We start from the raw sequence: 25461 nt of genomic DNA on the forward strand, positions 1-25461 counted from the left end.
TTTATTTCCTGCAGAGCCACCTGCCTGCTGTTCTTAATGTGGGCAGATCCTCCTGGCTGCATCTTGCCACTGCCATTGTGGTGGGTGAAGAACAAACAGTTCGAGCACAGATGGAGCCAGTCCTGTTCAAAGCAAAGCCTCGCTTTGCCCAGGCCGTGCTGGCACAGCAGGGAGCTGCTTTCACCTCCTGGCGTGCAGAGACACCTTGGCATTTGGTGGCCTGGACTCACCCGCTTGTGACAGGACATGTCTGGCAATGTGAAGCATCTGCATCTGGGCTGCTGCACCCTTCTTCCTCAGCGCCATCTCAGTGGCAGGCTGCTGATGCTAGGTGGAACGGCTTCCGAGATCTCCTGGTCACCACCAAGCCTCCTCTGCACCCCTTTCTCCTTGCCCATTTTCAGCCCAGCTGCCCCACAGGATACTGAGCGAGATGGACCTTTGGTCTGATCCAGCATGATCGTTCTTGCAAATCAGCACCTTCTTCTGAGGTACCTGATGCTCTTATAATCATTTGATTGAGCTTTAGTCTTGGGGAGTTGAAATTGGACAAATCACAACATGCAGAGGCTTCAGGCTGATGCATTGCCTAATGAAATAAAACATCTTGTGGTTTGGGTTTTTTTTTTTAGAGAAGAGTTTGTTTTCTTTCGTAGATGACTTCAGTAAAGGTTTTTCCAGTAGAACTAGCTTGCATTTTAACAGTGGTAGTTTCAGCCCAGAATTGATTGGACTGCAGTAGAATGAGGCACCAAAGTATAGATTATTCAAAGCAGACACTTAGTTCTGTGTTTCTGCTACAGTGATTGATAAATTAATGAATTCTTAGCAGATTAGTCCTGAGCTTGAAGCAGTAACATTGCTAATCTTCTGAAGGTAGGTACTTTAGTAGTCGTGCTTTTATTGTCAGCTAATTCTGCAGATAATAAACCCCACTTTCTCTTGACTTACATTGTAGAAATCCAGAGGATTCTGAAAGTATTACACCAAGTTATAAATGTCTAAATCTGTTTAAATGGCTATTTTAATCCATAGTTACTTGCAGTGTCATGTAATGGGTCTCTGTCATACTTGAGGAGTTAAGTCATCTTAAACCCAGCTGAAATACTACTTTCTGCTTCTGTATTCCATGAAATATGTTATACTTGCTGCCTCTGCAGTGAATCTTCTTAATTGCAAGTCAGGCATTGTGTATTTTATTATACATCAGTTACCAATTTTGATAAAACTGAATTGGTAGTGCATGCTTCTGCCTGTGAAAAACCAAAAGGCTGAGGAGTTGGGATGGCATGGGTACCAGGGAGTCGCTATTCTTTACATAATGTGGGCTCTGGCCAGGCCTCCAGTGTCGGGCTCTGAGGAACAGCTAATTCCCTGAAAGGTCTGAAGAGGAAGAAGTAGAGGAAGCTTGAAGCTGCCCCCCTGGGAGGAGCACCTCCATATTCCCTTATCAGGAGTGCAGACCTGCTCGTAGGGCAGGCTGTTGTGAACAGTTTTATTAGGATGAATAGGAATCTCTACACTGACCTGCTGGAGCTGGTGAAGTTCTGATTCTGTGGAGAGTGATGGCTGACTGCTGTGCTGCAAACAGCCACTGCTTTGCTGGCTATGTTCGAACCAATTGCCACCGCAGTGTGAAAGCAGGAGCCAGAGACCAGCAGGATAATTGCCAGGACCCTTCTGTTTTACTGTAGTACTTGGACCTGTCATCTTCTGCAATGCAACATGAGCCTTGCTTTTTTGTTTAGGTTTGGTTGTGTTAATTCAAACTCGTTACCGTGCATCGCTGTAACCTGTTTTTGCAAATATGGCATTACACGGTGTTTTCATTAACATCTTAAGCACAGTCTCTTCAGGTTGACTTGAAGGATTACAAGTTCCATAAGGTGAAAAGACTGTGCTTAAGATATTAAAAAAATGGCTCTCTTGTTTTCTTCTGGTGCCTAAATGCTTTTAAGACTTTTTTCAGTGCTCTTTACTTTTCTGTAGAATTGGCTGGGTGCTTGCGTTGGGAGGCAGTTCCCTAATAGGCAGACTTTGGGAAAATTATTGAGAACTCTTTCTGCATCCAGCTCACATCCCGAGATAAGTACCCAAACTGGAATTATTCAGATACTAGGAATTCATTTGGACCTTGTCAGGGAAGAGACCCCGAGCGTTTTTGAGTGTATACACAGAATCAGGATTTCCATTTTGGAACTTGTAAAAATAAGTTCCAGTGGATAGTTCCTGTGCAGTGTAGTATGATCTGTCTTTCAGCACTCCTAAATGAGTAGCTATATGTAACATGATCCCAAAATTTAAATATTTTGTCTCTTCAGATCTTTTTTGGTTAAATCATCCTCTGCTTGTGTTGGAAGCACTGTCTGAGATAGCTTGTTTGTCTTGTTTCTGTTAATCTAGTAATGGCTTTTGAAGGTTCTGCCTCTCTTGGAAGGAAAGCTGTATCCTGTGTAGACTTGAAAGCATGGATTTTTACAAGCTGTGCCATGTATTTTTAAAGTTTCTTAATACAGAGCTTTATTCAGCAGTCGGAAGAGAGTAAGAGCCTAGAATTCCTCTGTGTGTAACTTTGATACGTTGAACTTCCTGTTAAACACAAAAGCTAATAGAAATTTCTCAAACTTTCTTATTCCCAAGAGCTCCTTGGAGGGTATTGAGACTATTAGAATGCGCTTGAAGAGTACAAGTTCTGGGACCCCTTGAACGCAAGTTTAAAAGTGCTCTCTGACACTCTTACACCCCTGAGTCATCTGTGATAAACTGAAAATATATCTTCGATTTTCCTAGTTTGGTTATCCCTCACTTTTATAGGATCGTTGGGTACACTCCTTACTAAAACTTCACGGTGGAAATCTAAGGCTATTTTGCGAGAATAAGGAGATGTATTGAGAAACTGCAAGTAAAATTACTGTATAACTTTTTCTGTGCTATTCAGGTGTGGAATGCTATACAATAAAAATAGCGTTAGAAGTTAATTGTCTTTGTGTGACAAATAACAATAGGGCAGATGCAAACACATGAGTGAGTACAGGTTTTTGGTGGAGATGAACCCAGAAACTGTGGTTCTGGCCACGGATCTTCTCCTTTCCTTGTTGTTCCACTTCCCTGGAGTGAGAGTGGCAGTGAGCTGTAGAGCGGTGGCCTGGTTTCAGAGGCCGAGACCAATCCTCCTGGCTGTTACAACATCTTGCTCAGGTCGCTGCTCAGGTGGGATGGCCTGTGTGCATCCAACTGCAGTGAGTTCTTTCTGGTTTGGCCAGTGACATCTCATCACAGCAACCCTCTCCTCCTCATCATGCTACCAGAGCTACCTACTGTGGAAGTTACTGTGGTTTGGAATTGTTCGGGTCCAAAACACCAATTTTGCTGCAAACCTGTGTTTCCTGTGTAGGGCAGCAGGAGGCATGAGGCCACTGGGAAAGAATAGTCTCGTATAGATCGGCCGTAGACTTCAGAGGTTCATCATACCCTGTTATATAGAGTAGTTTGGTTTTACTTACAGAACATCGGTGCTATGTATTTCTGTGGAACACTTTCTCACTTGCGTTTTGCCTCTTACTGTTGTCCATAAAATGTTATCATCTTCCTGGTTTGTGTGGTTAAGAAGAGGTGACCGGGGAAATTTGGGTCTCTAAGCACATCTTTTCGTACAGATGTGTTTCCTCATGTTTATAGCTGAATAGGATTTGGCTTATAAACTGAAAACAAATGGACAACAGTATAGAATGATCTAACTTGAATGTAAATCAGCAGCTCTTCATTTTGTGAAGAGTGGCAGGGGTGGGGAGGCTTGGGTTTCTTCTTGTTCTAAGGACTTGTCACCAACAAGTACCTCAGGTCGATGTCTGCTGACGTTGCTGATTTCTGCCTGGCCATCCTACGGTTTGGCATGGAGTTGGAATATCCAGCTAGAACCTTTCTGGTTCGCATGACAAAAATAGAGATTTTAAACTTCTAATTTTAGGAGAACGTTTGCCATGCAAACCAAGGGAAAAAAAATCCTGCTTGATTGGGACCAACAAAAATAACAGATAAATTAAGTTTTTAAATGGTAATACGAACGTGTGACCAGTTACAAAAAGATCTTTCACAAAAGCACTGTTTTACAGATGGTTCCAGAAGAAGAATATCCTGCAAGGCCATAAACTTGTATCTGTTTATTGAAATACAACATCAGATTTTACCATAACCCCATGGTGAACAGAGAAATAGAAAGAATGTTTGCCAATGTTTTTAGGTTTAATGGCTGTCTTTATGGGAAGTAAATGACTTTGTTATTATCAGATGATAATTAACAGATAATTGAGCTGCTGGCTGAAGTTTTGTTGGAGAAAGAACATATGTTATTAGTGGCTACCACATCTGCATTGGCTTTAAGACTTTCTGCCCTTTACTGATGAAAATATAGCCGCTTTACACCCTTCAGTGTCCATTTCTGTTGCGAATGAAATATTCAGAAGTCTACATACCACTTGAGAGAGAATGCAGCAAAGACTGAAAACGTGGCGAGAACAAAATTCGTAAGCACTAGCTGCTGACCCTTAAGGGGTCTTCGGGTGTCGCAGCCACAATCATAAATACAGAATTACAACTTACTATCTTGCTCTGAGAGTTGTTTTTCATTTGGTTGCAGTTTGCGTACTGGCTCCTCCAGCAGCAGTTCTCTGATCAGCATGAACGTGGGGAGATTTGGCAAACAAAACCCATTTAACAGCCTTGTTGCTGTGTCGGACGATACCTGCATGGCTGCTAGAATCCGCCCGGTTTGCAAATACAAGAAGCGCAAGCTTGTCCGAGCTACCTGGGTGTCTCACTTCAGCAGGAAAGTAAGTGAAAGTTTTGCTGTGTCGTTACTAAACTATGCTGTGTTTTTATTTAGAATGTGTGGGTTTATTTTTAGGAAAATCTGTTGTAATGTCGGACTCTGGTTCTATACAGTGTTTTCTGAGCACTTCTCTAAAATTTTAGATGAAATTCCCAGATATGTCAAAAAAGTCCCAAGTTCTCTATTTAACTGTGGTTTAGAAACTGATTCTGAATTCCTAAAAATCAGGCAGCTGGGTTTTTTTGAGTAACGATGACCAGAGCGTACCTCAGCCTTTAGTGTGGGCAGCAACATTCTGCCAGTTACCTTTTGGAGTTGATTACCTTGGAATTGTCCAGGGAAAAATAAACCACCCCAAACCACAACACACAACCCACCAGCCACCCAAAAATACACCCCACCACCCCGAAATACTTAACCTTGGTTAAAACTTGGCAAACTGGTGTGTGACTGAGTGTAACTAGGTTGTGGGTGTTTGAAGGCTGAGCGACCACGCCTGATGACATGAGCACTCCTTGGACACCTAGCTGTGAGCTACCTGATGATTAAAGATGTTTAATATATTAATTCTGATGAAGAACATGTGTGGTAACATCCATCAGCTGACAAGCGGCAGTTTGTTACGCTGCTTGTACCTTCTTTGCCTGTTTGTAGCCTGTTCCTCACGTGTTGATTTACAAGTAACAGGTATTTAAAAAGCTGCAGATTCAAGACAAAAAGATGAAAAGTTGTGTTACTTTTCCCACTGATCTTTTGTTTCGCCAGAGTGCAAAGCCAGCATGATTTAATTCAGTCTGCTTAGGCTATAGGTAAAGCATTACTAATGCTCCCTCTTCTGGTTTGACTGATACTGCGGAACCTGAAACATTGATGAGGAAGGGATGTCGGGTGTGTCTTAGCCACAGCGTGGGGAAAAATGGTGGAACAAAGACATCGGGGCTGTTGTGGTTGCAGCTTATGCTCCAGACAGGCAAGTGAGGAAAAGTGGAAAATAAGACAGTATTGGTCAGAATGATGGACACTGCTGGTGGTGGATTGTTCACCGAACAGGAGTTTTCATCAAGTTTGTTGGAAGCAACAGAGCTACAAAAAGTCTTTGAGGAAGATGAGGAAGAACAGGATAGGAAAAGGCACAGAGGTGTTTGAAGTTTTAAAAAGGAAGTGATAAAGTGTTATGGCTTCACTGGAGTCGCAGGGGAGCAGCTCTGTTGGCTTGGAAATATTAGTAAAGAATCGCACAACATGTGTCCCGTAATACACTGAAGTATTTTGATGAGGTGGTTCATCCATGGTCAGGAGGAGAAGCAGCCTGTGGTAGTACTCTTGCACGCTCTTTTAACACTGACCCTGGCTCTTGATTTGATTTTTCACCCTGCAAATCTGCTTGGTTATGGTTTGGGGTTTTGGGATGAGTTGTTTTTCCCCAGTTCATGCTGGGGAAGGATGATACCAGAGATGCTTTTCAGTCTTTCAAAACTTGCCTGGCTTTGCTTTTTTCAGTGAACGGAAACTAGTATACCTATAGAAAGCGGACTGGAGATAGTGGATCTGAACTTCAATTTTACTTACATCTGAAGCACGTTTCCATTTTTAAATGTTTGATCTCCTTTCTTCTGCTAGCCGCTGAAACCTCTCACGGTGAAGTGCAGCTGTGAATGGCCCAACTCTTGCATCCTGTGCAGCTGCAAAGCCTCTGTCCAGACAATAGACCCCGACACCATGTCCCTAGAAGAGCGCATAGCCCTCCTGGACTCTGGCTTCCACCCCATTCTCTCTTTATCTCATGGTGAGTAGATCCCACGTTGTTATAACATGAAAGAGGGTCCCTTACTGGGCCACTGCCCTCTTTGCTCTTCCTCCTCATGTGCAAGGAGGTTAACAATGCGCTGACGGAGTTGTAAGTGTGTTTCTAGAGGAGAACGAAAAATGTCCAGTGATGTTCTGCGTAGTAACCAGACACACATCTTCAGTCCAAGGGTGCAGACGTGGAGATTCTGAGCCTAGGAAACCACGTTGCCTCTTGGCCTGCCTCTGTGGCAGTTGCCACCTCTAGTTTAAGCTTAGATCACTTCTTTAGGATCAGCTCTATGTCTTCTGCAAGGAACATTCTAATTCTGGAAGCTTGTAGAAGAACTATTGTAAGTTCCTTTTAAACCCCTGCCCTGCAGAATGACTTGAAAGACTTGGAATCTAACGCTGATTTTACAGGCTGTGTGACAGTTGTTTGGTAGACCTCTAGCACTAATTTTGAGGGTGAAATCACTGTTTGAGGCCAAGCACTCGTTATTTAAACACCTGTGGCCTTCTAGATGTGCTCCGTGGTTGCTTTATGAACTATGCTCTGTAGAATCCCAATATTTAGTTTCTGTTTAAATAACTGAAGGATGATAGCGGCTGCAGCACTGCTAGTGCCTTTAACTATGGAAGAGCAAGAAAGTGCACAAAGGAGTTTTTGAGTAGGTTAAGAGACAGTGAGGAAAATACTTTTTCTACTGTACAACTATGAGAGCATCTCTCCAAAAATATTTTTATCATAAACAAAAGTATAAGCTCACCTCTGCTCATTAAATAATGATGCAAACAAATGCCAAGTACTATGTAGTGGGTATGACTGAGGTTAGTTTAAGGGTGAGGAAGCTCAAGGGCGAGGTGTTGGGTTCTGGCTGTGGGCTTGCAGCTGGCAGAGGGCCAGGACAGGGACTGCTCTTTCTGGGGTTGTGCTCGTCCTGTCCACTCTCACAGCACGCCTGGGGCGAGAGAGCCTGCCATCTACACGCTTGCTTTAGTTGGCTGTGTCACTTCATTGGTTTACCAGTCCTCAGATGTTAATTGCTAACAAGGAAAGAGGAAGCCTTACACTTAACAAAATAACTTGGGTTTCCTACTTTCAGGCAACCCTCTCCACTTGCACTTTGAGACCTTATTAAGAGAAGACGGATTGCATAGACTACTGAGCCGTGAGCTCAAGACTCTGGAGATGTCCCATTTTGGAAAGAAAGAAGATCCAACTACCAGCGTGTTCCCAAAGCTACACTCTTCACTCCTGCTTGCCTCCCGTAAGCTAAGCAAAATGGAGTTTGAGATCAAGTTAAAAAATTAAATGTGGGCTTTTAACCAGTACCTGAGGGGAACCAGTCAAGGTAGAGTGGAGGAAGTAGCTCCCTGTCTTCCAGTGGAAGATAATTTGAACTCTGTCCTATAGTAATGTCTCAGTGACTGAGTCCAGCAACTTGCGAACTACAGAAATTCTGACCCCCTTGGAGGGACGCAGAAATACTGGCCTCAGCCGAGTTACTAAAAATAAACCTTACCGTTCTCTATATTTCTTTCAAGAAAGCAAGCAACCCAAACCGAAGCGTTTATGAACCTTTATTTGAAATCAGAGTAGATTGGTATTTGCCTGGCAAAAATCTGGCATCTTTTTTCTGCTGTGATAGCAATTGCTGTTCCAGTTGCACACTGCTTTTGCTGTTGTGGAAGACCTAATTTTTTTTCATCAGCCCATCAGAGCTGATGATTTTAAATGGTCTACAGCAGGTTAAAGAGAGTGACAGAAGACTCAGGCCAGTTTCAAGACAGGAAAAGGGAAACCCAGCTAAAACACATCCTAGTTTTTAAGTGAACTAGGATCAGTGTTCCGTTTGGCTTTCTTTAAAAGGCATGTTTTTGTGCCAAATCATTTTTGGGAAGTAACATAACGTGCAGACTGCAGGCTGGCCGTATTCTCGACATTCTTATGGGACAACAACTTCCATGCTGAAAGTGTCACCAGCCTCAGGTTGTGTGTTTGGCCCTAGTGATCTGAGCTACAGCTTGATTTAATGATGTTTAGTCAGTCTGGGCTGAGGTTACTTAGCTTTGAATGGGGACAAGTGTTGGTTTTAAAGAGGAGTGTTCCGGGGATACATCTGAGCTGATTATTGGAAGGTAATGAGGGTAGAACAAGCAGGTGCTTAGTGTTGAATAAATGTGAGGAACCTACTCAAGGATGCTTGAATAACACACCAGTACAGATTCTGTCAACTGGTCAGCAGGTGTTTGACTTTTAATTGATTTATCTTTTTATACCTCCTTCCTTTTTTTCAAATATTTAGCCACAAGACCACACAAAAACTATTATTTATGGGGAGGTGGTGGTGGCGTAGACACCCGCTGTGAAGAGCGTGTTCTAATGGATGGTGCAGTAATGCTGGATGATTTTCATGTATTTTTAACTCTAAGAGCCTCACAGAGATAGATCTTTAGGAAGGATTTGGGTAGTGGAGTAGTTTGGCACAATAGGTTTGGAAGATTGCTTCATTTGGGGTATTTGGCATTGGAATAAGCCAGTCACAAATGGGAAAAATAAAAAGTTAATTGATGTAGAAAAAGCCTACCAAGATGCTGTTATGTAGAACTTTAGGGAGAAGAGTACATCTGTCTTAAAATCAGTGTGGTTTGTCATTGGAGAGATTGTTAGAAATAGGACCAGCTTGACCAGTTGGACAGTGAAGGAAGCTTTTTTCTGTGTGGCTGTGTTTTGGACCGAGAAGTGCAATTCTTGATGGCTGTAACTTCTACTTCACCTTCGGCTTTATTGTGGAAACACCCACCAAAAGTAATGTTTTTGGGCTAGCATCTTGAGTGCTGCAGAGCACTGACACTTCACTTGAGGCTTCTGGTTTACATTTGTTCTCTAATGCTGGTGTTTGTTCTGTTGTGTTCCCTGGGGTGGGTTTGGTGACCTTACGGGGTATCGCCGGTCTCAAGTCAGCCTGACTTCACCTTGGTTTTCTGTTCACATTTTAACAACAGGGTCGCTGTTCGAAGGGAGAGGGCAGCTTGAAGGAACATCCCGTTGCAGCTTCCCTGTTTCCAGTCCTCAGGAACATAAATATGGTTCCTTGCACCACCCACTGTCTTTGTACCCAGAGACTCCTCCAGCCCCTTCTGCCAGCCACATCCCCTTCACTGGCAGCTCTGCAGTGGTGAGTTGAAACAAAAGCTGGGGCAAATGAATCTGGTTAGAGAGGAGCTGGGGGATGCCCCTCTTAACAGGCATTGCCCAGGGGCTGCAGACCTGTGGCAAATTCAGATGGGTCATTGCTGCTGATGGGAAATACAGTTTGGATGTTGGTGTTACAGCTACTTGCTTCATTTTTCCTCAGGCGCTGCTTCCCAGCCAGGTTGGTGGGTTTCAAGTTTAGTACTGACAATATTCTACTGATTCCTTTTTTTTTTTTGTAAGCAAATAGTTATATAAACATAATGTTACAGCTTTATTTGGCTACAAATAGTGGAGATTTAATTGCTATGGACTTCCCTATATGAAGCAGGAACATCAGCCAAGACATGATCTTTAACATTTCCTTGCTTTTCTACAGGTAGAGGAGGATTAAAAAAATGCCTCCAGCAATAACTACCTCTCTAGAAAAGCACTGAGTAACTCCTGGTTCTCCAAGTATGCTGAGCAAAGGAGACCTGGAAGGATGGGGGCTCAGACTTGCTATTCCCTTCCTCTTTTTGCTTATAGGTAATTGTTAGGCCTAATTGACAGGAACAGACCTTAGGGCAGTGTCTGGAAAGCTGCTGGTGAAAAGGACCTGGAGAGGTTGGTCAACAGCTGGCTGAATATGAGCCAGCAGTGTGCCCAGGTGGCCAAGGAGGAGAATGGCATCCTGGCTTGTATCAGCACTAGCGTGGCCAGCAGGGACAGGGAAGGGATGTTACCTCTGTGCTTGGCACTGGTGAGGCCACCCCTCGATTACTGTGTTTGGTTTTGGGCCCCTCACTACAGGGAAGATGTTGAGGTGCTGGAGTGTGTCCAGAGAAGAGCAGCGAAGCTGGTGCAGGGTCTGGAGCACAAGTCCTGTGAGGAGCGGCTGAGGGAACTAGGGGATAACACACCAGTCTGGAGTGGAGGAGGCTGAGGGGAGACGTTACGGCTCTCTACAACTACCTGAAATGAGGTTGTAGCAAGGTGGGGGTCAGTCTCCCAAGTAACAAGCGATAGGACAAGAGGAAACGGCCTCAAGTTGTGCCGGGGGAGGTTTAGACTGGATATTAGGAAAAATTTTTTCATTGAAAGGGTTGTCCAGCACTGGAACAGGCTGCCCAGGGCAGGGGGGGTGTCCCCATCCCTGGAGGTGTTTAAAGGACATGTAGGCGTGGTGCTGAGGGACACGGTTTAGTGGTGGACTTGGCAGTGCTGGGTTAATGGTTGGACTCTATCTTAAGGGTCTCTTCCACGGGTCTTCAATGATTCTGTGATTTTTAAGTAGCTTCCTCTAGGTTTGACTGTTCTGTACTTCAGGAGAACAACACCGTAGTTGGGGATCTTCACTGGACTAAATGGTTCTGTGACTCCTGTAGAAGGGGTAGTGGGCCCCTCGTTACACCCATCTCACTTGGATCAGCTCCCAGGCTTTATGGCTCCCACGTTGTTAACGCTTTCTTTGCAAGGGCTCTTCTCCCTCTCTGATGCACAGCAGATTTAACAAACCAACTCAGAGTTGTCTGCTGCTTTTGTAAGCTTCTCTTTCAGGTACAGTCTCTGCTTCCTAATCAGATTCTTAAGGATGCTTCTGAGTAGTCCCGTGTCTATTAAGGTTTTTAAAGAATATTACATCAGTAATAAACCATAGCTAACCTTGTGGCCACTGAGAACTTCAATTTGTGGTCAGCCTCTCTACCTAAAAACAAAAGGATGTTTGAGAAAGGAACAAAAGAACTGTAGCATCTTTTGCTGCCTTTGCCTGTTTAAATTGTTTTTTTGCTACATGGGTGACACAAACATATACAAAGTTATAAGTGAAATCCTGCCCACTGAGGTAGGTAAGTATTACCCTGCTTCCTATAGGAATAAACCAAACCTTAGAGGTTGTATGACATCACCAAAATCTCCTTGAACAACAGTGACAGTGGAAAGACCCCACTGCACTTGCATGTTGCATTCCATGGTATATTCAAATATGCTTTTGTGTCAACATTAATTTTCTGCATGGAGTTTTCTCTTCATTCTCTGTTGTAGCAGTCCTCAAAAAGAAGAAAAGCGGAATACTCCTACGACATCGACAACATTGTGATCCCAAAGTCAATGGCAGCCGCCACTCGGGTGGAGAAGCCTCGGTACAAAGAGATCGCAGTACCAAGGTATCTACAGACCAGGCTTTACTCCTCCTCTCTCCTGGGGGTGACAGGAGGAAATGGCTTTAGTTGGACAGAATGGGAGCTGTTCCTCTTAATGAAATGTCATAAGGAAATTATTCCTAATGGATAAAAAAAGACAGTATTTAATTAAAAAAAAAAAACAAAAACAAATAAAAAGGTATTAGTATTGCCTGGATTTAAATGTTAGTACCAAACGTGTTTTTCCTGGAAGTGATCTCTAGCTTGTGTTGCCCCTTGCAGCTGGAGGATAGTAGAGCTTGAGGCACTGGAGCCTTTCAATCAAGCGGAGTCTGAGGTAAGAAAGCAGCGTTGTCAATTTGTCTCAAACGTCTGCAGCCATTCTGAGAACGTCCAAATGGCACATAAGTAGCTCTGGAGTCAGTCTTTACCAGTTACTAAATTCTCTCAGCCCAGTAAGCGAAGTCGCTGTGCAAAATGCTGTTCGGTTCTGGCCGATGCAGTTGCATCTGAGGCCGGTCAAAGGGCAGCAGAGACAAGGCTTGCGGTGGTGTGTCAGCTGTGGGTCACTGCTGCTAGCTGCAGGCAGGATGAACCCTTCTGTGTGTGATTTCATGCCCCTGGCAGCTATTTATATTGTGCACACAACAACCTGCGTCTTTTCCTGACAATTCGGGCTGATGAACAAGTTCCCAATTCAGTACATAAGGAAAAGTGTGAAAATGAGGTAGGGATAGGAAGTGCGTGTGCTGGTTCCCAGACACTTTGAATGGGTTGGATATTGCTTACCTGTATTTTTAGAACAGTAGGCTTGGCCTGCAGGCAAGATTTTGTGTTTGAAGTATTCAGACAAAAACTTCTCTTACTAGTTGGAGGATACTTCTGATGAGGTGTACTCCAGTCATCACTCCAAATATGAAGATCTTGAACGAGCCCGCTGGGATTGCTGGGCAGCAGCTTCTTCCCACAAGCGAGGAGGCAGGTACTGTCATACTACTACTCACAGGGGGAGGTGGCTTTATTTGTTCTTAATTTTGAATTGTCCTGATCCTGATTCAAGAAGTTCCTTTTGATCGAAGCAATTATTTTGCTTGTATAGTTACTCCATTAAATAATAGAAGCAAAACTGATTAAAACAGGGCCTAATCAGCAGAATGGTAACGCAGCATGTCACAGTCCTGTTAAAAATTAGCTTCATACTAATCTCAGGCTCTTGTGTTGAGAGCTTTGTGTTAACCGTAGTACTTTATACCTCAAGCATTTTTCCTCCGGCTTACTTAAATTTCACAGAGCTTATTGCTGCAGAGATTGTTTTCAGCTCATTTGCTGTATCTCTGTACCTTTTTACTGTTGCCTGGACAGAGAATAATCTGGTCTGTGTCCAGAGGTACATGTGTTCTGTTTGTGTGGGTAAAAGTTGAATTCTCCTCTGCCTTTCCTTCAGTGGGGTGGTAGTAGGCGTCTCTGCTTTCTTTGTTTTGAGAGTTTTGTATTTTTGAGATCCCTGCCTCTTATCAGAGCTGCAATTTTCTGATGTTTTCACAAGCTGAGCAGTAGAGTCGGGAGAAGGACTGACAAGTCATATTGTTAGTAATCCATACCTCTGGAAAAAGGCCAGAATGCTGTAGTCACACCAGGGAAGAATGTTGGAGTACCTCCAGGTAGTTTCAGCCATGGCAGTTTTGTCTCTAGTAGCAGCTGGTGTGGTTTTCAGTTTTGTCTTACTTATTTTCAGAAGGTTTTACTCTCTCTTAATGCTTAATTGTTCTCTTCATGCTCAGGATGAGTGAAATGGACGGTGATTGCCCAAGAAGCCATGAGATGCTCTTTGAAGAGATAGGAGTGAAAGGGCCCTTCAGTTAAAGCACTAATTGGGCAATATGATCTCACCTCACTGTACAGAGGGGATAAAGCTTACATTTTTCACTGTACAGTGATCTTTTTATTCAGGTTTCTTGTTGTACATAACTGACTGTGCTCCAAATGCTACTTTGCTTTAGGTCCTCCAACAAAGCAGACAGCCGATGGGCTGGGCAGCCTCAGCCAGCATCTCCAGTTACTGTATTTAATTGCCTTAATGGTCTGTGTGTGCACTCTTCGACTGGCTTGCACGGCTCTGAGGCTTGCAACAGTTTGCAAGCCCTCTCTGTCCATGGTCAGACCAGAATGCTGCTGTCTTTCAGTGAATCTTCCCTGGAAATGCCAGATGCAGCAATACAGGTGAGGTTATGCTGTAACAAATGTCAGCTGTGTTCTTTTCTGAAACAGTTTTATGGGTATATAACTTCCTGAAAGCTGCATGAGCTTCCCACTGCTCAACAGATAGGTCAGCTTGTGCGTTTGCTGAGACTTGGGCTGGCTGAAGGATTCAGAGTGGGATAAGTGGTTCTTCTCTATGTCATAGTTTGTCGTTCTAGAACAATATTGACCCAGAATTTGCGATTACTGCTAGTGGGTGGGAGAGAGTCACCTACATGACAGTGAATAGTTTCAGGCAGTTGCCCACATCGTGGGATACTTCTTTGGCAGAAGGGCTTAACTTTGGTAAGGATTAAATTCTGAAACTACCAGAATTGAACTTCCTCTTGTCCTTATGGCTGGTCTTGTAAAGCCTTAACAAGCACAGTGTTACACTTCATACCAGATCTGTCTGTGGTTTGGGCTCAAGTGCACAGCATTTGCCTTTTCAGATAAAGAGACTATGAAAAACAAGGAGTGTCAGCAGAGGTGGCAAGACAGTCGTCTTGATACCAATGGAAGGTTGAACTGGTGATCCTGGAAGCGTTGGGAATAGTGCCCAGTGCTCACTGCTCTTAAAACTTGGCTTTGCTTTAGCACCCTGGCAAACTTAGAGCTCGCTTTCTAAACTGAATCTGCTTGTCATTCAGCAGATTGGTGTGGAGAGGGAGGAGATGGTATTGTAGAACTCCTGAAGTACTTAATTCTGGGCTTTTAATTTCAGCAACTTCTCCCTTCTCTCCTTTTTCACTCCACAGAATGTACAGCCTTGGGAGCCTCGCACGTTTCCACTTTCAGATTCTGCCTACCAGGGTCTTCTCCAGCACTCAACTGCAGATGGCTGTGACCAGGCTGGCGTTCAGCCCTGGGTCTCTAGCAATAAGCCGGGCATCAGGCCTTCCTCTGGAGACGGTGTCATACCCACCTTCACGGGGATGCAGTTTTCGGATCGCACCTGTAAACAGACGGCAGTAAAAGCATAGAGGAGTTCAGTCTGGCACTGTGACCCAGGAAAGCTTGCCAGCGATGATCAGCCCAACCTGGGGTGTGCTTGAAGTGTTAGCTGCGTGGGCTGTGGTGTCAGAAGGCTGTCCGCTGGACCGGTGCCGTGGGGCACCGCTGCCTGTCACACCTGGTTTCAGCAGCAGATGAGGGGATTTCTGGATGAGGAGGGGTTTAGGCACCCGATGGAGCTATGGTGCTGGACCTCCAAGGAAAAGTGCTTTTTAGAAAGGCCAATTTCTGGTCAGGTCTGCAAAACAAGGCTCAGCTGCCTTGTCACAGGAAGGTTAGGTGCTGCTACAGACAGAGTAGTGCTGGGTAATATATAAAGGATGGGAGATTTGAGTAACAGGAATTCCAACAGTAGAAAGAAAACGTGCTGCTCAGTCTCTCTTTACAACCTCCCAGGTGGCTGTTGGGTCCTTTTGTGGCTAGAAGCAGGTTTCAGGGTGGTGTTTGCTCGCTCCCAGATCAATTTCCAAATGCCACAAAGGTCTGAGGACCTCTTGTTGTGAATTCGATACAAACCAAAGACCTGGTGAGGAAGAAGGAAGGAAAAGGCTGCATGGTCTGTACTCTAAAATGCAGCTTTTAAAAATTCTTCTTGTAAGTACATGAAAATTGGGTTTCCCTCGCCCTGCACAACTCAAGATTTGTATCTGCTTCCTTCACAGAAGCTGCAGGCCCGTCTTGTGGTATCCTTGCTGTAACAAAATTGATGTGTTACAATTCTCTGACTCTTTGTATCTTTTCTCAATTGCCTTCTCTCCCTGGAGTGAAGACATTGTCTCAGGGATTTTTGGCAAGAGCCACCGAAAAGCCATACAGCTGAGAAAAAGGGGCACTCTGTGAAAGGGGCCTCTGGCTGCCGGCTGGTTCAAGGTGAGCTGGACACAGAGCTGTTTTCAGGGAGTGAGCTTCAAACCCGATCAACCTGGTAAATGTCCCACCAGAATGTATCAAAACTAATGCTGCTGTTAAGAATAACTTGAATTTGTTAAATACATGTTTCAGCTTGCCTAAAATTTCTCACTAAAATAATCATCTTGAAGAAAGAATGAAAGAGGAAAAAATGTTACCTGTTCATTATGGAATATATTCACTTTGCCTTTCAAAATGGTCACTGAAGTTTAGATTTCTAGATGTTTGGTGGTTTTTATTACTTCCTGTATCTCCAGAAGTGTCCTTTCGTGCAAGTATTTATTTCTGGGCTGAAGTGTTCGGGGACAGGGGGAACACTTGCAGCCTATAGTAAGGCCAGGGATGTTTTTATATGGGGATTGTAGTTTTGATGAAGAGCTTTTTGATAATGGTTGATAAAGTGGCAGTGAAATGCCCAAGCGTTACCTACAAACAGGTAACTGCAGAGTGGCAGCCAGCAGTAATTCATCTAGCCGCTACCAAAACGTGTACAGATGGAGTGAAATTGTGGCGAGTTCAAAAAGAAACCAAAAAGCTGCAGCGTTAAGTGGAGCACGACCACACCTGGGTGCAGGGTTTCTGTTACCAGCTGTGTGGACCAAGAACTTGAGAACAGTTGGTGTGAGGTTCATGGTTGGACTTAGATGATCTTCAAGGTCTTTTCCAACCAAGATGATTCTCTGATTCTAGACTTTGCTGCTGCTTCTTTGGTTTGGTTTGAAAAATACAGAATTTGAAGAAGCCCCCAATTTCATCATTCTTTCTTTTCTGGAGTTGAATGTAAGAGCCAATCATGGAACTGTACCCAAGTTCCTTCACTAAAATTTGTTGTATTTTGTATTTATATACAGATTTTCTTGCCTGCAAGTATTTGAATTTTTGTATTTTGAATGGTTGGATTCACAAATAGAGCATTAGTAGAACTCGGTCAGAGCTACATGTCTTTAAAAAGGCAAATTTTTGGAAAATTGCTTTGTAATGACTCATTCCATTGGACTAGATGTGAGTATGAAAAGATAAATAAAACTTCTGAACGTGCCCAGCAGTGAAGACTTGGCGTGGATTTGTTCATTATATTTTAAACCACTTCATTTTTGAAGCCATAACGAGCACTGCCGGAGCCTGTGCAGCCTTGTGAGTTGGCTGGGTGTAGGGTCGGAGTAGCACTCCCCATCTCCTTGAATCCTCGTGGTTCCCACATGGCACAGCAAATGTCTCGCAGTTCCCACCAGATGAAGTCTTTGATTTAATATTTGTCCCTTCCAAGGTCCAGATCAATCAGATTCCATGCTACCTAAGAGCCCTAACAGCAGAACACTGGTTACAAGGGAGACAGACCAAGATCATCACCTTTGATGTACCTGAAATACACTTTCCTCGGTCCCCGCAATCGTGAAAATCAGCATCTGCCTCCATTTTAATGTCTTCTGGGATCTTACAAAACATCAGTGTGTGAGTGTTCACTGAGGTCTGACCTCCTACTCCTGCCTGCCTCCTCTCTTCAATCCTTCCCCCTCTTCCTTCTTTTTTACGCCTCCTCAGCGGGTTTGGGAGATGTGAGGAACGTGATGTCAAGAATTTCTGCTCCTGTGCTGCAGCTGATGCACTTGGAGCTGCACGAACACTTCCTGCAGGCCACGTTAGGAACCTGTCCCACACCGAGCTGCCATTCAAGGGGCTCAGATTGAGGGATTTCCCCATAACCCACCTGAAGAATTGCTCCTGATCATGGTATTTTTGGTTTTGTTTCACATAAATACACAATCAAGAGCGTTTTGGAAGAGCTGTCCTTTCTAGCTGAGGTTACAACTGTGCTACCTCCATGCTTAGCACTTTCCGCCTTCTTATCACGTGTGTTGTCTTGTCATTTTCATACTTACTGTGTAGGGGAGAGATGACATTCTTCAGACTTTGAAAGCTGAGGCTTCCTTTCTGTGTCTTCCACTTTTTTTTCCCAAAACATGACTTATTAGATGTCATTCCTTCTCTTCTGTGTAAAGCTTTAGTCGCTGTAGGAACAATGCTGCTTGGGGATGGTTTCACTGGCACCGATAGAACAAAGTCTGAAGCCTGGAAGGTGTTTGCTCATTTAATTTCTGCTTAGGAGTGCAAGGAGCGTCTGTGCCAGGGCAAGGGGTCAACTGACCTCAGAAATAGGGAAGGAAAAAAAAACCCCCTTAGTGCAGCGACACATCCTTGCAGCTGTACCTGAGGATGAGCTGTCCTCTTATCCTTTGTGAGGGTCTGATGCTTCACCGCCTGCTGTCCTTAAGATATAAAAGGGTACGCAGGTCTCTCGTGTGCCTCTTTCCACAGCAGGAAAAAAAACTATTTACTGTATGAGTGGAAATGTAATGCCCATAAAGTGGTATCACACCTTTCCATCTGCTACCACCACCTAGTGCAAGCAGATATTGGGAAGTATTTCTTTGCAGAAGGGGTTGTTGGGCGTTGGAATGGGCTGCCCAGGGCAGGGGGGGAGTCCCCATCCCTGGAGGGGTTGAAGAGTCGGGTTGACCCAGCGCTGAGGGATCTGGTGGAGTTGGGAACGGTCAGGGTGAGGTTCATGGTTGGACTGGAGGAGCTTCAAGGGCTTTTCCAACCGAGATAATTCTGGGATTCAGAGTGCCAGGATGCTTTGAACATAAAAATTTGGGTTTCCACCCTAGATACCCAACTCCTCTTTACTAGCATAATGTGTGTTAGACTAAAAAAAGAGTTCTGGATCAGGTCCGACCCGCAGCCTCCGCACCCAGAGCTGCCAGGAGTGACCTTCCTGCCTCACCCTGGTCCTGTGTGCCGGCACTGGGGACGCTGAGGAAGGAGCAGAGGTGTCAAGAGCGGAGCTAACATGAGACAGGGCGCATTTAAACAACGTTAAAAAACCGCCCAAAGCCATTAGTGCGCGGGGGGGACAGCAGGGGCGTGAAAAGTCACCACGCGGTGAAGGGGGCGGCCGTGGCCGGCCAGCGCGTGAGGAGGGACGGGGAGACCTGACGGTGTCGGGGTGTCCGGCCGGCGCCCAGGGAACAACCCGGGGGCGGCGGCGGCGGCGAGGCCGCGCGCAGGGCGGGCGGAGGCAGCGCGCATGCGCCGAGCCGCGGCGGAGGGGACGGGGCGCCCGCGCACGCGCAAAAGGGCCGCCCGCGCCTGCGCCAAGATGGCGGCGGGGCTGCGCGGGGGAGGGGGGGCGGGGCGCAGGCGCTGAGGGCGGCGGCGCCCGGAGGCCCGGCGCCGGCGGGGGGGGGCGGGGGGGGCGGGCCGGGCCGCACCGGGCCCAGCGGGGCGCACCGGGCCGGCGCGCGCAGCGGCGGGGGGCGGGCGGGGCGGCGTGTCCCCGAGCATGCCCGAGGGGGCGGGGCGGGCGCCGCTCGACGCATGCGCGGCGTGAGGCGGGGGGGAGGCGCAGGGCCGCGGCGGCGGCGCTCGGCGAGGGTAACAATGGCAGCGGCGGTGGCGGCGGGCGGCGGGACGGGGCCCGGAGCGGCGGCGGCGGCCGTGGCGGTGAGCGGTGGCCCCGGTCTGGCGGCGCTGTCGGTGGCGCGGCGGAAAGACGGCGGCCCCACGGGGAAGTTCTGGGAGAGCCCGGAGACGGTGTCCCAGCTCGACTCGGTCCGCGTCTGGCTGGGGAAGCACTACAAGAAGGTGCGGCCCGGCGGGGGCGGGCGGGGGCGGGGGGGGGGGGCGGCGGTTTAACGGCCCATTCCCGCGGCGGCGGGGGGGTTCCCCGGCGGCTCCCCGAGGCGGGAAGGGGGTGGAGGGGAGCGCGGGGGGAGGCCCCGCACCGCTGCCGGGCTTTGTCAGCCGCGGCCTCGCCGCCGCGCCCGCAGCGTGGCCGGGGGGGAGCGGGGCGGCCCGGGGCCGGGACGGCCCGGGGGGGCTCCAGGCGGGCAGCCGCCCCCGGGGGGGGCTGTGGCGGGTCCCCGCTCTCCCTCTGAGACGCGGTGGCTCGGCCGTTGCCCCGCGTCCATGTTTACACCGCGGCGAGCTGCAGCGGGAACTTCTCTTGTGCGGGCAAGTCCCGGCTTAGCTTGCCAGGATTTTATCCGGGTTTCACTTAAACCGCACCCCTGAAGCGTCGGGGTGTTTAAAAAAGGGTGGGAAAACAAAAAAGAAAAAACCATTTGTGCCGCGCAGAGCCGCGTTCCCCGGGTCTGGCGCGATCCGAGCTGTGCGCGCTGCTTGCGCTTGCGGCAAGTTCACTTCTTGGCAGCGTCCTTGCTCGCCTTTGTAGTCCTGCTCACACAGTTTGCTCTGTTTTCCTTTGCTTTCTCTTCAAGTGTTTTTCCTGCGTGATGGTTTTGTAACTTCCTTTCAATGTCTAAGCCTTGAAAAATCACCTGATGTGAACTTCACAAAGGCAGGTACATCTGTCCGGACAGCTTTAGCAATCCTAGGAAGAGCATTTGGTGGGGCAGAGCGGCATCGAGGGGAGATGCGGGACAGCCTAACGCTGCCTTAGTCTCTGCTTACCTGAGCTTTGCCCTCCGTCCCTCGGTAGGTCTGGTGTCCGTAACTCGCGGAGCACTTTGCCCGTTACCCTGCGGGTTTGGGTTAGTTCCATGGCAGCGCTCTGAAGCGGGTGTCTGAAGTGATCCGCGTTAGGAACCAGCACCCCTTCAGAGGGGTGTTTTACCGGTCCGGCCACATGGCTTGTTGGAGCGCAGCGCTGTGGGGTGGAGGTCATCGTTTGAGGCTATTTATGTGGATAAGGAAATTGTAACGCAAAAATATGACTTTAGTTTGACTTTGTTTTGGTTGTGCTTTGTTGTTTCTAGACGTATGAGAAGGAGTGTTCTTTCATTTCGATTTCATAACTGAATACCCAACAAGACGACGGTAAACTTTTGAAATAACTTTGAACTGGCACCTTGCAGAAGAGCAAGTCACCTTATTAAAGCACTAACGGTTATTGTCCCTTGCTGTTGTGAATCAAAACTGTCTAGACAAGCTGATTCTCACCTTACTAGCCTGGCGGGCCCTCTTATCTGTAGTTCAGAATGGGAGCCTTCATTTTGTGTACCAAAGGAAAACTCCTTTATTATAATTAGTTTACACAGAATTACTGGTTATAAAGATTAGATGGCTTCATTTATTTCTTGAACTCTGGAAGGTAATTAGAATTGGGCGAAGAAGTCATCTTTACTGGGCGAGTTTCAAAATACTGTGTAAAATCCTTTTAAAAAATTGGAAAATTATTTTTGTTTTAGGAAACAAGGAAACTGATGTTTACTACTAGTGTTTAAAGATGAATCTAAATGGAAGTGTTAATTCCTTTTTGATGTGCAGTAGATGGACTCTAGTTCATCTTACACCTATTTTCATCTTGCTGTAGGTTCCTGACTTCTTTCAGAAAAGTCCACAGCGATGATAGCTGAATTTTGTCCAGTTTATACTCTTAAAAATGGATACATGTGCATCTCAGCAGTGATGAAACCGTCGGCTGTAGTAGGTGTTGTGTCCAGCTCTGGGAGCTCTGGGGACGTTGGGGACCAGAATCCCGAGAGCAGCAGCGAGCTTGGTCAAGGATCCGTATCTTCTCATTCTTGTCTCTAGATTAGACAAGTCTTCAAATATCTGAGAGTTCTCCATGTCTCTAGAGTATAACTAAAAAAGAGGTTTAAATATTAGCATGGGAGGCTCATTGATGGGGAGGAGTGGGCTCCCCACGCAGGGTGGTCACTCGGTCAGAGGTTTTCTGATGCTGAGATCCGCTGAGCAGCGGTGTGGGGTTTGTAACCCTGCGTTGCTGTGAAAGGATGTTCTTGACACAAACCTTCCAGGCCCGTTCCTTCTTTGCTAAAGTGCTGGCAGGGAGGAAGGGCCTTCCCTGGATGCGCAGAAAGACCATGTGCCTTGGGAGCTTGTGCTGGGGAGGCTCAGGTGGGTGGGAAAAGGATGCCTGTAAAGATGGAAGGAACACTGTTAGTGACAACAAACATGACAGAAAACAAAATTGCTTATTCCAGACTTCCTCCCGCTCCCTGTTTTTGTGCGTGTGTGTGATGTATGGAAGTCATTTTGTGCTGTTTCTCTGCACTGAGAGCTGCAGGAGGTCCCCCACTTCTTCCCAGGCCTTGGACCGCAGTACGGATGTTTGAGCCTTTCCTCCCTGTGAGTTGGAAACAGGTCTGTGCTGGGGTTTTCAAGGCCTGGGGGACCTGACAGGCTTTCACAGCACTTGGGTAGACTAACTCTGGTGACATCCAGGTGGCCACTATATGTAGAAATTGATAGTTCAAAAGTAAACTGGGCAATTCACTTTTTACTCAGTGATCTCTCATACTATGTGTTGTTTAGACGGTTCCTTTGCCATTAAGCAACAGATTGCTCATATTAAAATGGCGTAAAGCGGAGTTATTTCATGTATTTAAATATCTTCCTGAGATAGTTTGGTGGGGTTTTTTTTCATATGTATTATGAAGGATGCAGAAACTAACCTTGGCCTTACAGCCGGAGTCCCCAAGGACTGTTCCCAGTGTGTTCATCACGTCCAGTTCAGTACACTGGCCTGTAGGATTGTCAGCTACTCAGTGGCCCTGGAAACTGTGCCCTGCCCCTCTGAAACAGAGTTGGAAAACTGATTTTTTTTTTTTTTTTTTTTTTTTTTTTTTTCCGGGGGGGGGGAAGGTCAGGGAGGAGGGTGTTTTGTTTTGATTTTTAAAGAACCAAGTGGAGTGTTTCCTTCGAGGGTGAGTTAGAGGAGAGGACGGCATGGGCTGTCCGTATAGATGCTAAACCGTGCAGAGTATGAGGAGGTGGTATCACCTGGAAGTTGGGGTGGTTGGAGTATCTGGGACCCACTTGTGCCTTCAAGTGTAGAATAGTAAGTTTTCTTTCTGCGTTACTGGAGTGCCGTGCTGTTGTAAGGTGTTGGACTGATGCCGGTGGAGCACGACTTTTACCACAGGATGATAACGGTGGGCAGCAGTGGGATCCCTTTGTGCCCTTCTATTAATAAGCCTCAGCCTGCCAGCGAGGAGGGACAAGCCGCTTCTTGGCAGCTGTTGGGAAATGGCAGTTGTTATGCCCAAAGACATCTGTTTGGAGACCACCTGCTTGTTCGCCGCCAGCCAGGAGCTGAATTTAGAGGATTTGTAGTTATCTTTCGGCTGGCTCTGACTTCTTGCGTCAGTGCTAACTACGCTTATCAGGTATTTCTTCAGTGACTGACTTCGATTTAATCTGAGGGAGGATTTTCTCTGTTTGCAGCTCTCTTCTGTTCTCGCCTTTTAAAAAAGGAACAAGGGTTATAACCTAAATCAAAGTATTTTAGTGTTGGTTTTCCTTTCCCCGTTACTTAGTGATCTGAACTGAAATGTTCTTTGTTTTGGGAGAAGGAAAGGATTTTGTGCATCAGGGCTACAACTCAGAGCCGTAATGTGGTTATTTGAGGTCAGTAACCACATCAAAACCGGGTGTACGAATCTGTCCCTTGTGCTTCTGACAAAGGCTTTGCAGTGCAGCTGTGATGGCAAATCTTGCCGGTGAAGAGGAATGATTTCCTCTGCTAGTGGTTTCTCTCTGTTCTTGAATGATTTGAGTTACACCAAAAGACTTCTGACCATACGTGTTTTGTGCTTAAGGGTACGTGGGTGTTTTTGTATTTTGAATTAACATGGAATTATTAGAAAAATCTTTGCTGTGTCGGTGAGGCTTTGGTATTTCAGCGCTTGAACAAAATCCTCTTATGCCAAAGCTGTGTGTTTAGGAATAGGGCATCATTTCTGTCTGCTGGAATTCGCTGTTTAAAAACCTTTTATTTGCTGCAGAATCATCTGCTTCTGTCTGATGTGGAGATGAGTGGAAAACTTGCAGGTATGTTGTGACTTCAGTCTTCTGTGGTCCCCTCAAACCACTGTGCATCCATCAGGAAATCATCTTACTGATTTTGCTGCTTTAAAGATCCGTTTGTATTGCTGGTTAGTGTGCATAAGTGATTGGAGTCTTTTGTGCTTCCTTTTGAAGGTTTTTTTTTTTTCCCTTATCGTTTAGGGGGAACCTCAGACAGATAAGTTTCCTGTGAAAAAAATTTTCAAAATAGTGCCAATGCAAAATAGAATCAGGGGTTCCCAATGATATCTTCCTTCCTGGTAACTTCCAGCCTCCTGCAAGAGGTAAAAATAGGATCTACAAGTAAAGGAATAAGTGCCTGAAAAATTTCACGTGTAAGAATACACTTTGCAAGCTATATCTTCATGTAAATGTTTTTGAGGTTTTTTTCTGAAGGAAAATGTTCGGAAGAAAACTCCAGTAAGTCAATACAAGAATCCCACCTCTTCTGGATTCAGTTTTTGACTGCGGTTGCATCGCTGGGTGCTCCAAGCCATCGTGTATTTACAACAGGCAGTGTTGTCTTGGTGACTCTCATTTACAAGTGACAAAGAAACCCTACTAGAAAACCCTAAACTTGGACTATTTCCTTCTTGATTTTAATTTTCTGGTTTTGTTGGCTTGTTTGTGTGAAGAATAAATTCCTTCTCTGGTTATCTTTTTTCATGAATTATCTTCCCATGGTTTATGGGATCCTCAAACTGGAAGTTGAGAGAACCTTAGCTAGAGGGTTATGCTGAAGGCAGTTTGGTTCTAGGTGCCATAAAGAAGTTTTTGGATTGGTGATTGGGCTTTTTGGTTGTTTTAAATGATGGCCATAAATACAGAATTGCTTTATACTTTTATTTCATGGTTGGTAGGAGCCATCAATACTTTGTCTTGTTGCATTTTATGCATTCTTGTGCTTTATTAATTTAAAATACTGTGTTAAACTTGGTGCAGAAAGCTGTAAGACTTTTACCCTGTACAAAAAACCCAAATGTAGCCATATGGAGGTTTTTTTCCCCATTAAATGAGTTACGATGGTTATGAGGGTTTTTCTCTGTTCATCATTGCCAGAATGTTGAAGGCTGTGTAGCTTCAGAGAAGACATGCAAAAGCTACTTTTGCATTTTTTTTTTTAATCTTCCAAGAGTGTGGCTCCCATGCAAAACTAAAGGTGTACTACTACAGCGTACTCTGTTTTACTGGGGGAAAAAAAAATGTATCTGTTGCTCTAGATATGTATTTAGAGGAAGTGCTACAGCTAAGTGGGTAAACAGTCTTAAATTGCTGGGCTTCAGCTGGAACCAGTGGCTTTGCTTTTTCATCATGTTTAACGTGTATGGCATGTGAATGTGTCCAAGTCCAAAGCTGTCCTGGTAGTAGAAGCAGGATTATTTAATATGAACTGTGGCACTTGATCTGCTCTGCTTTTGTTTTCACATTTATGCAAATCCTGAATCTGTAGTTTAGCAGATAACCTGTTTTGCTTGCACCTTTTAATTTACAGTTGTTTGAGTGCATTATAATTGGCATAGCTGGACTAAAAG

At 45.8% G+C, this 25461-nt stretch overlaps 2 protein-coding genes across 2 annotated transcripts in view; both read left to right on the forward strand.

Moving 5' to 3' along the window:
• LOC141921050 (KAT8 regulatory NSL complex subunit 1-like) overlaps positions 1-17141 on the forward strand; it is a 32896-nt gene extending 15755 nt beyond the window's left edge. The window contains exons 5-13 of the mRNA XM_074818935.1: positions 4637-4829; positions 6449-6614; positions 7720-7884; positions 9623-9795; positions 11838-11959; positions 12218-12272; positions 12805-12917; positions 13936-14155; positions 14932-17141. Of these exons, the coding sequence (XP_074675036.1) occupies positions 4637-4829; positions 6449-6614; positions 7720-7884; positions 9623-9795; positions 11838-11959; positions 12218-12272; positions 12805-12917; positions 13936-14155; positions 14932-15156 (1432 nt within the window). The 3' untranslated portion in view covers positions 15157-17141. The remainder of the gene's footprint in view (positions 1-4636; positions 4830-6448; positions 6615-7719; positions 7885-9622; positions 9796-11837; positions 11960-12217; positions 12273-12804; positions 12918-13935; positions 14156-14931) is intronic.
• Positions 17142-19474: 2333 nt separating this feature from the next.
• SMARCC1 (SWI/SNF related BAF chromatin remodeling complex subunit C1) overlaps positions 19475-25461 on the forward strand; it is a 93566-nt gene continuing 87579 nt past the window's right edge. The window contains exon 1 of the mRNA XM_074844691.1: positions 19475-19741. Within this exon, the coding sequence (XP_074700792.1) occupies positions 19475-19741 (267 nt within the window). The remainder of the gene's footprint in view (positions 19742-25461) is intronic.

This window comes from Strix aluco, chromosome 1 (assembly GCF_031877795.1).
Source record: "Strix aluco isolate bStrAlu1 chromosome 1, bStrAlu1.hap1, whole genome shotgun sequence".
Taxonomy (NCBI): Eukaryota; Metazoa; Chordata; class Aves; order Strigiformes; family Strigidae; genus Strix; species Strix aluco.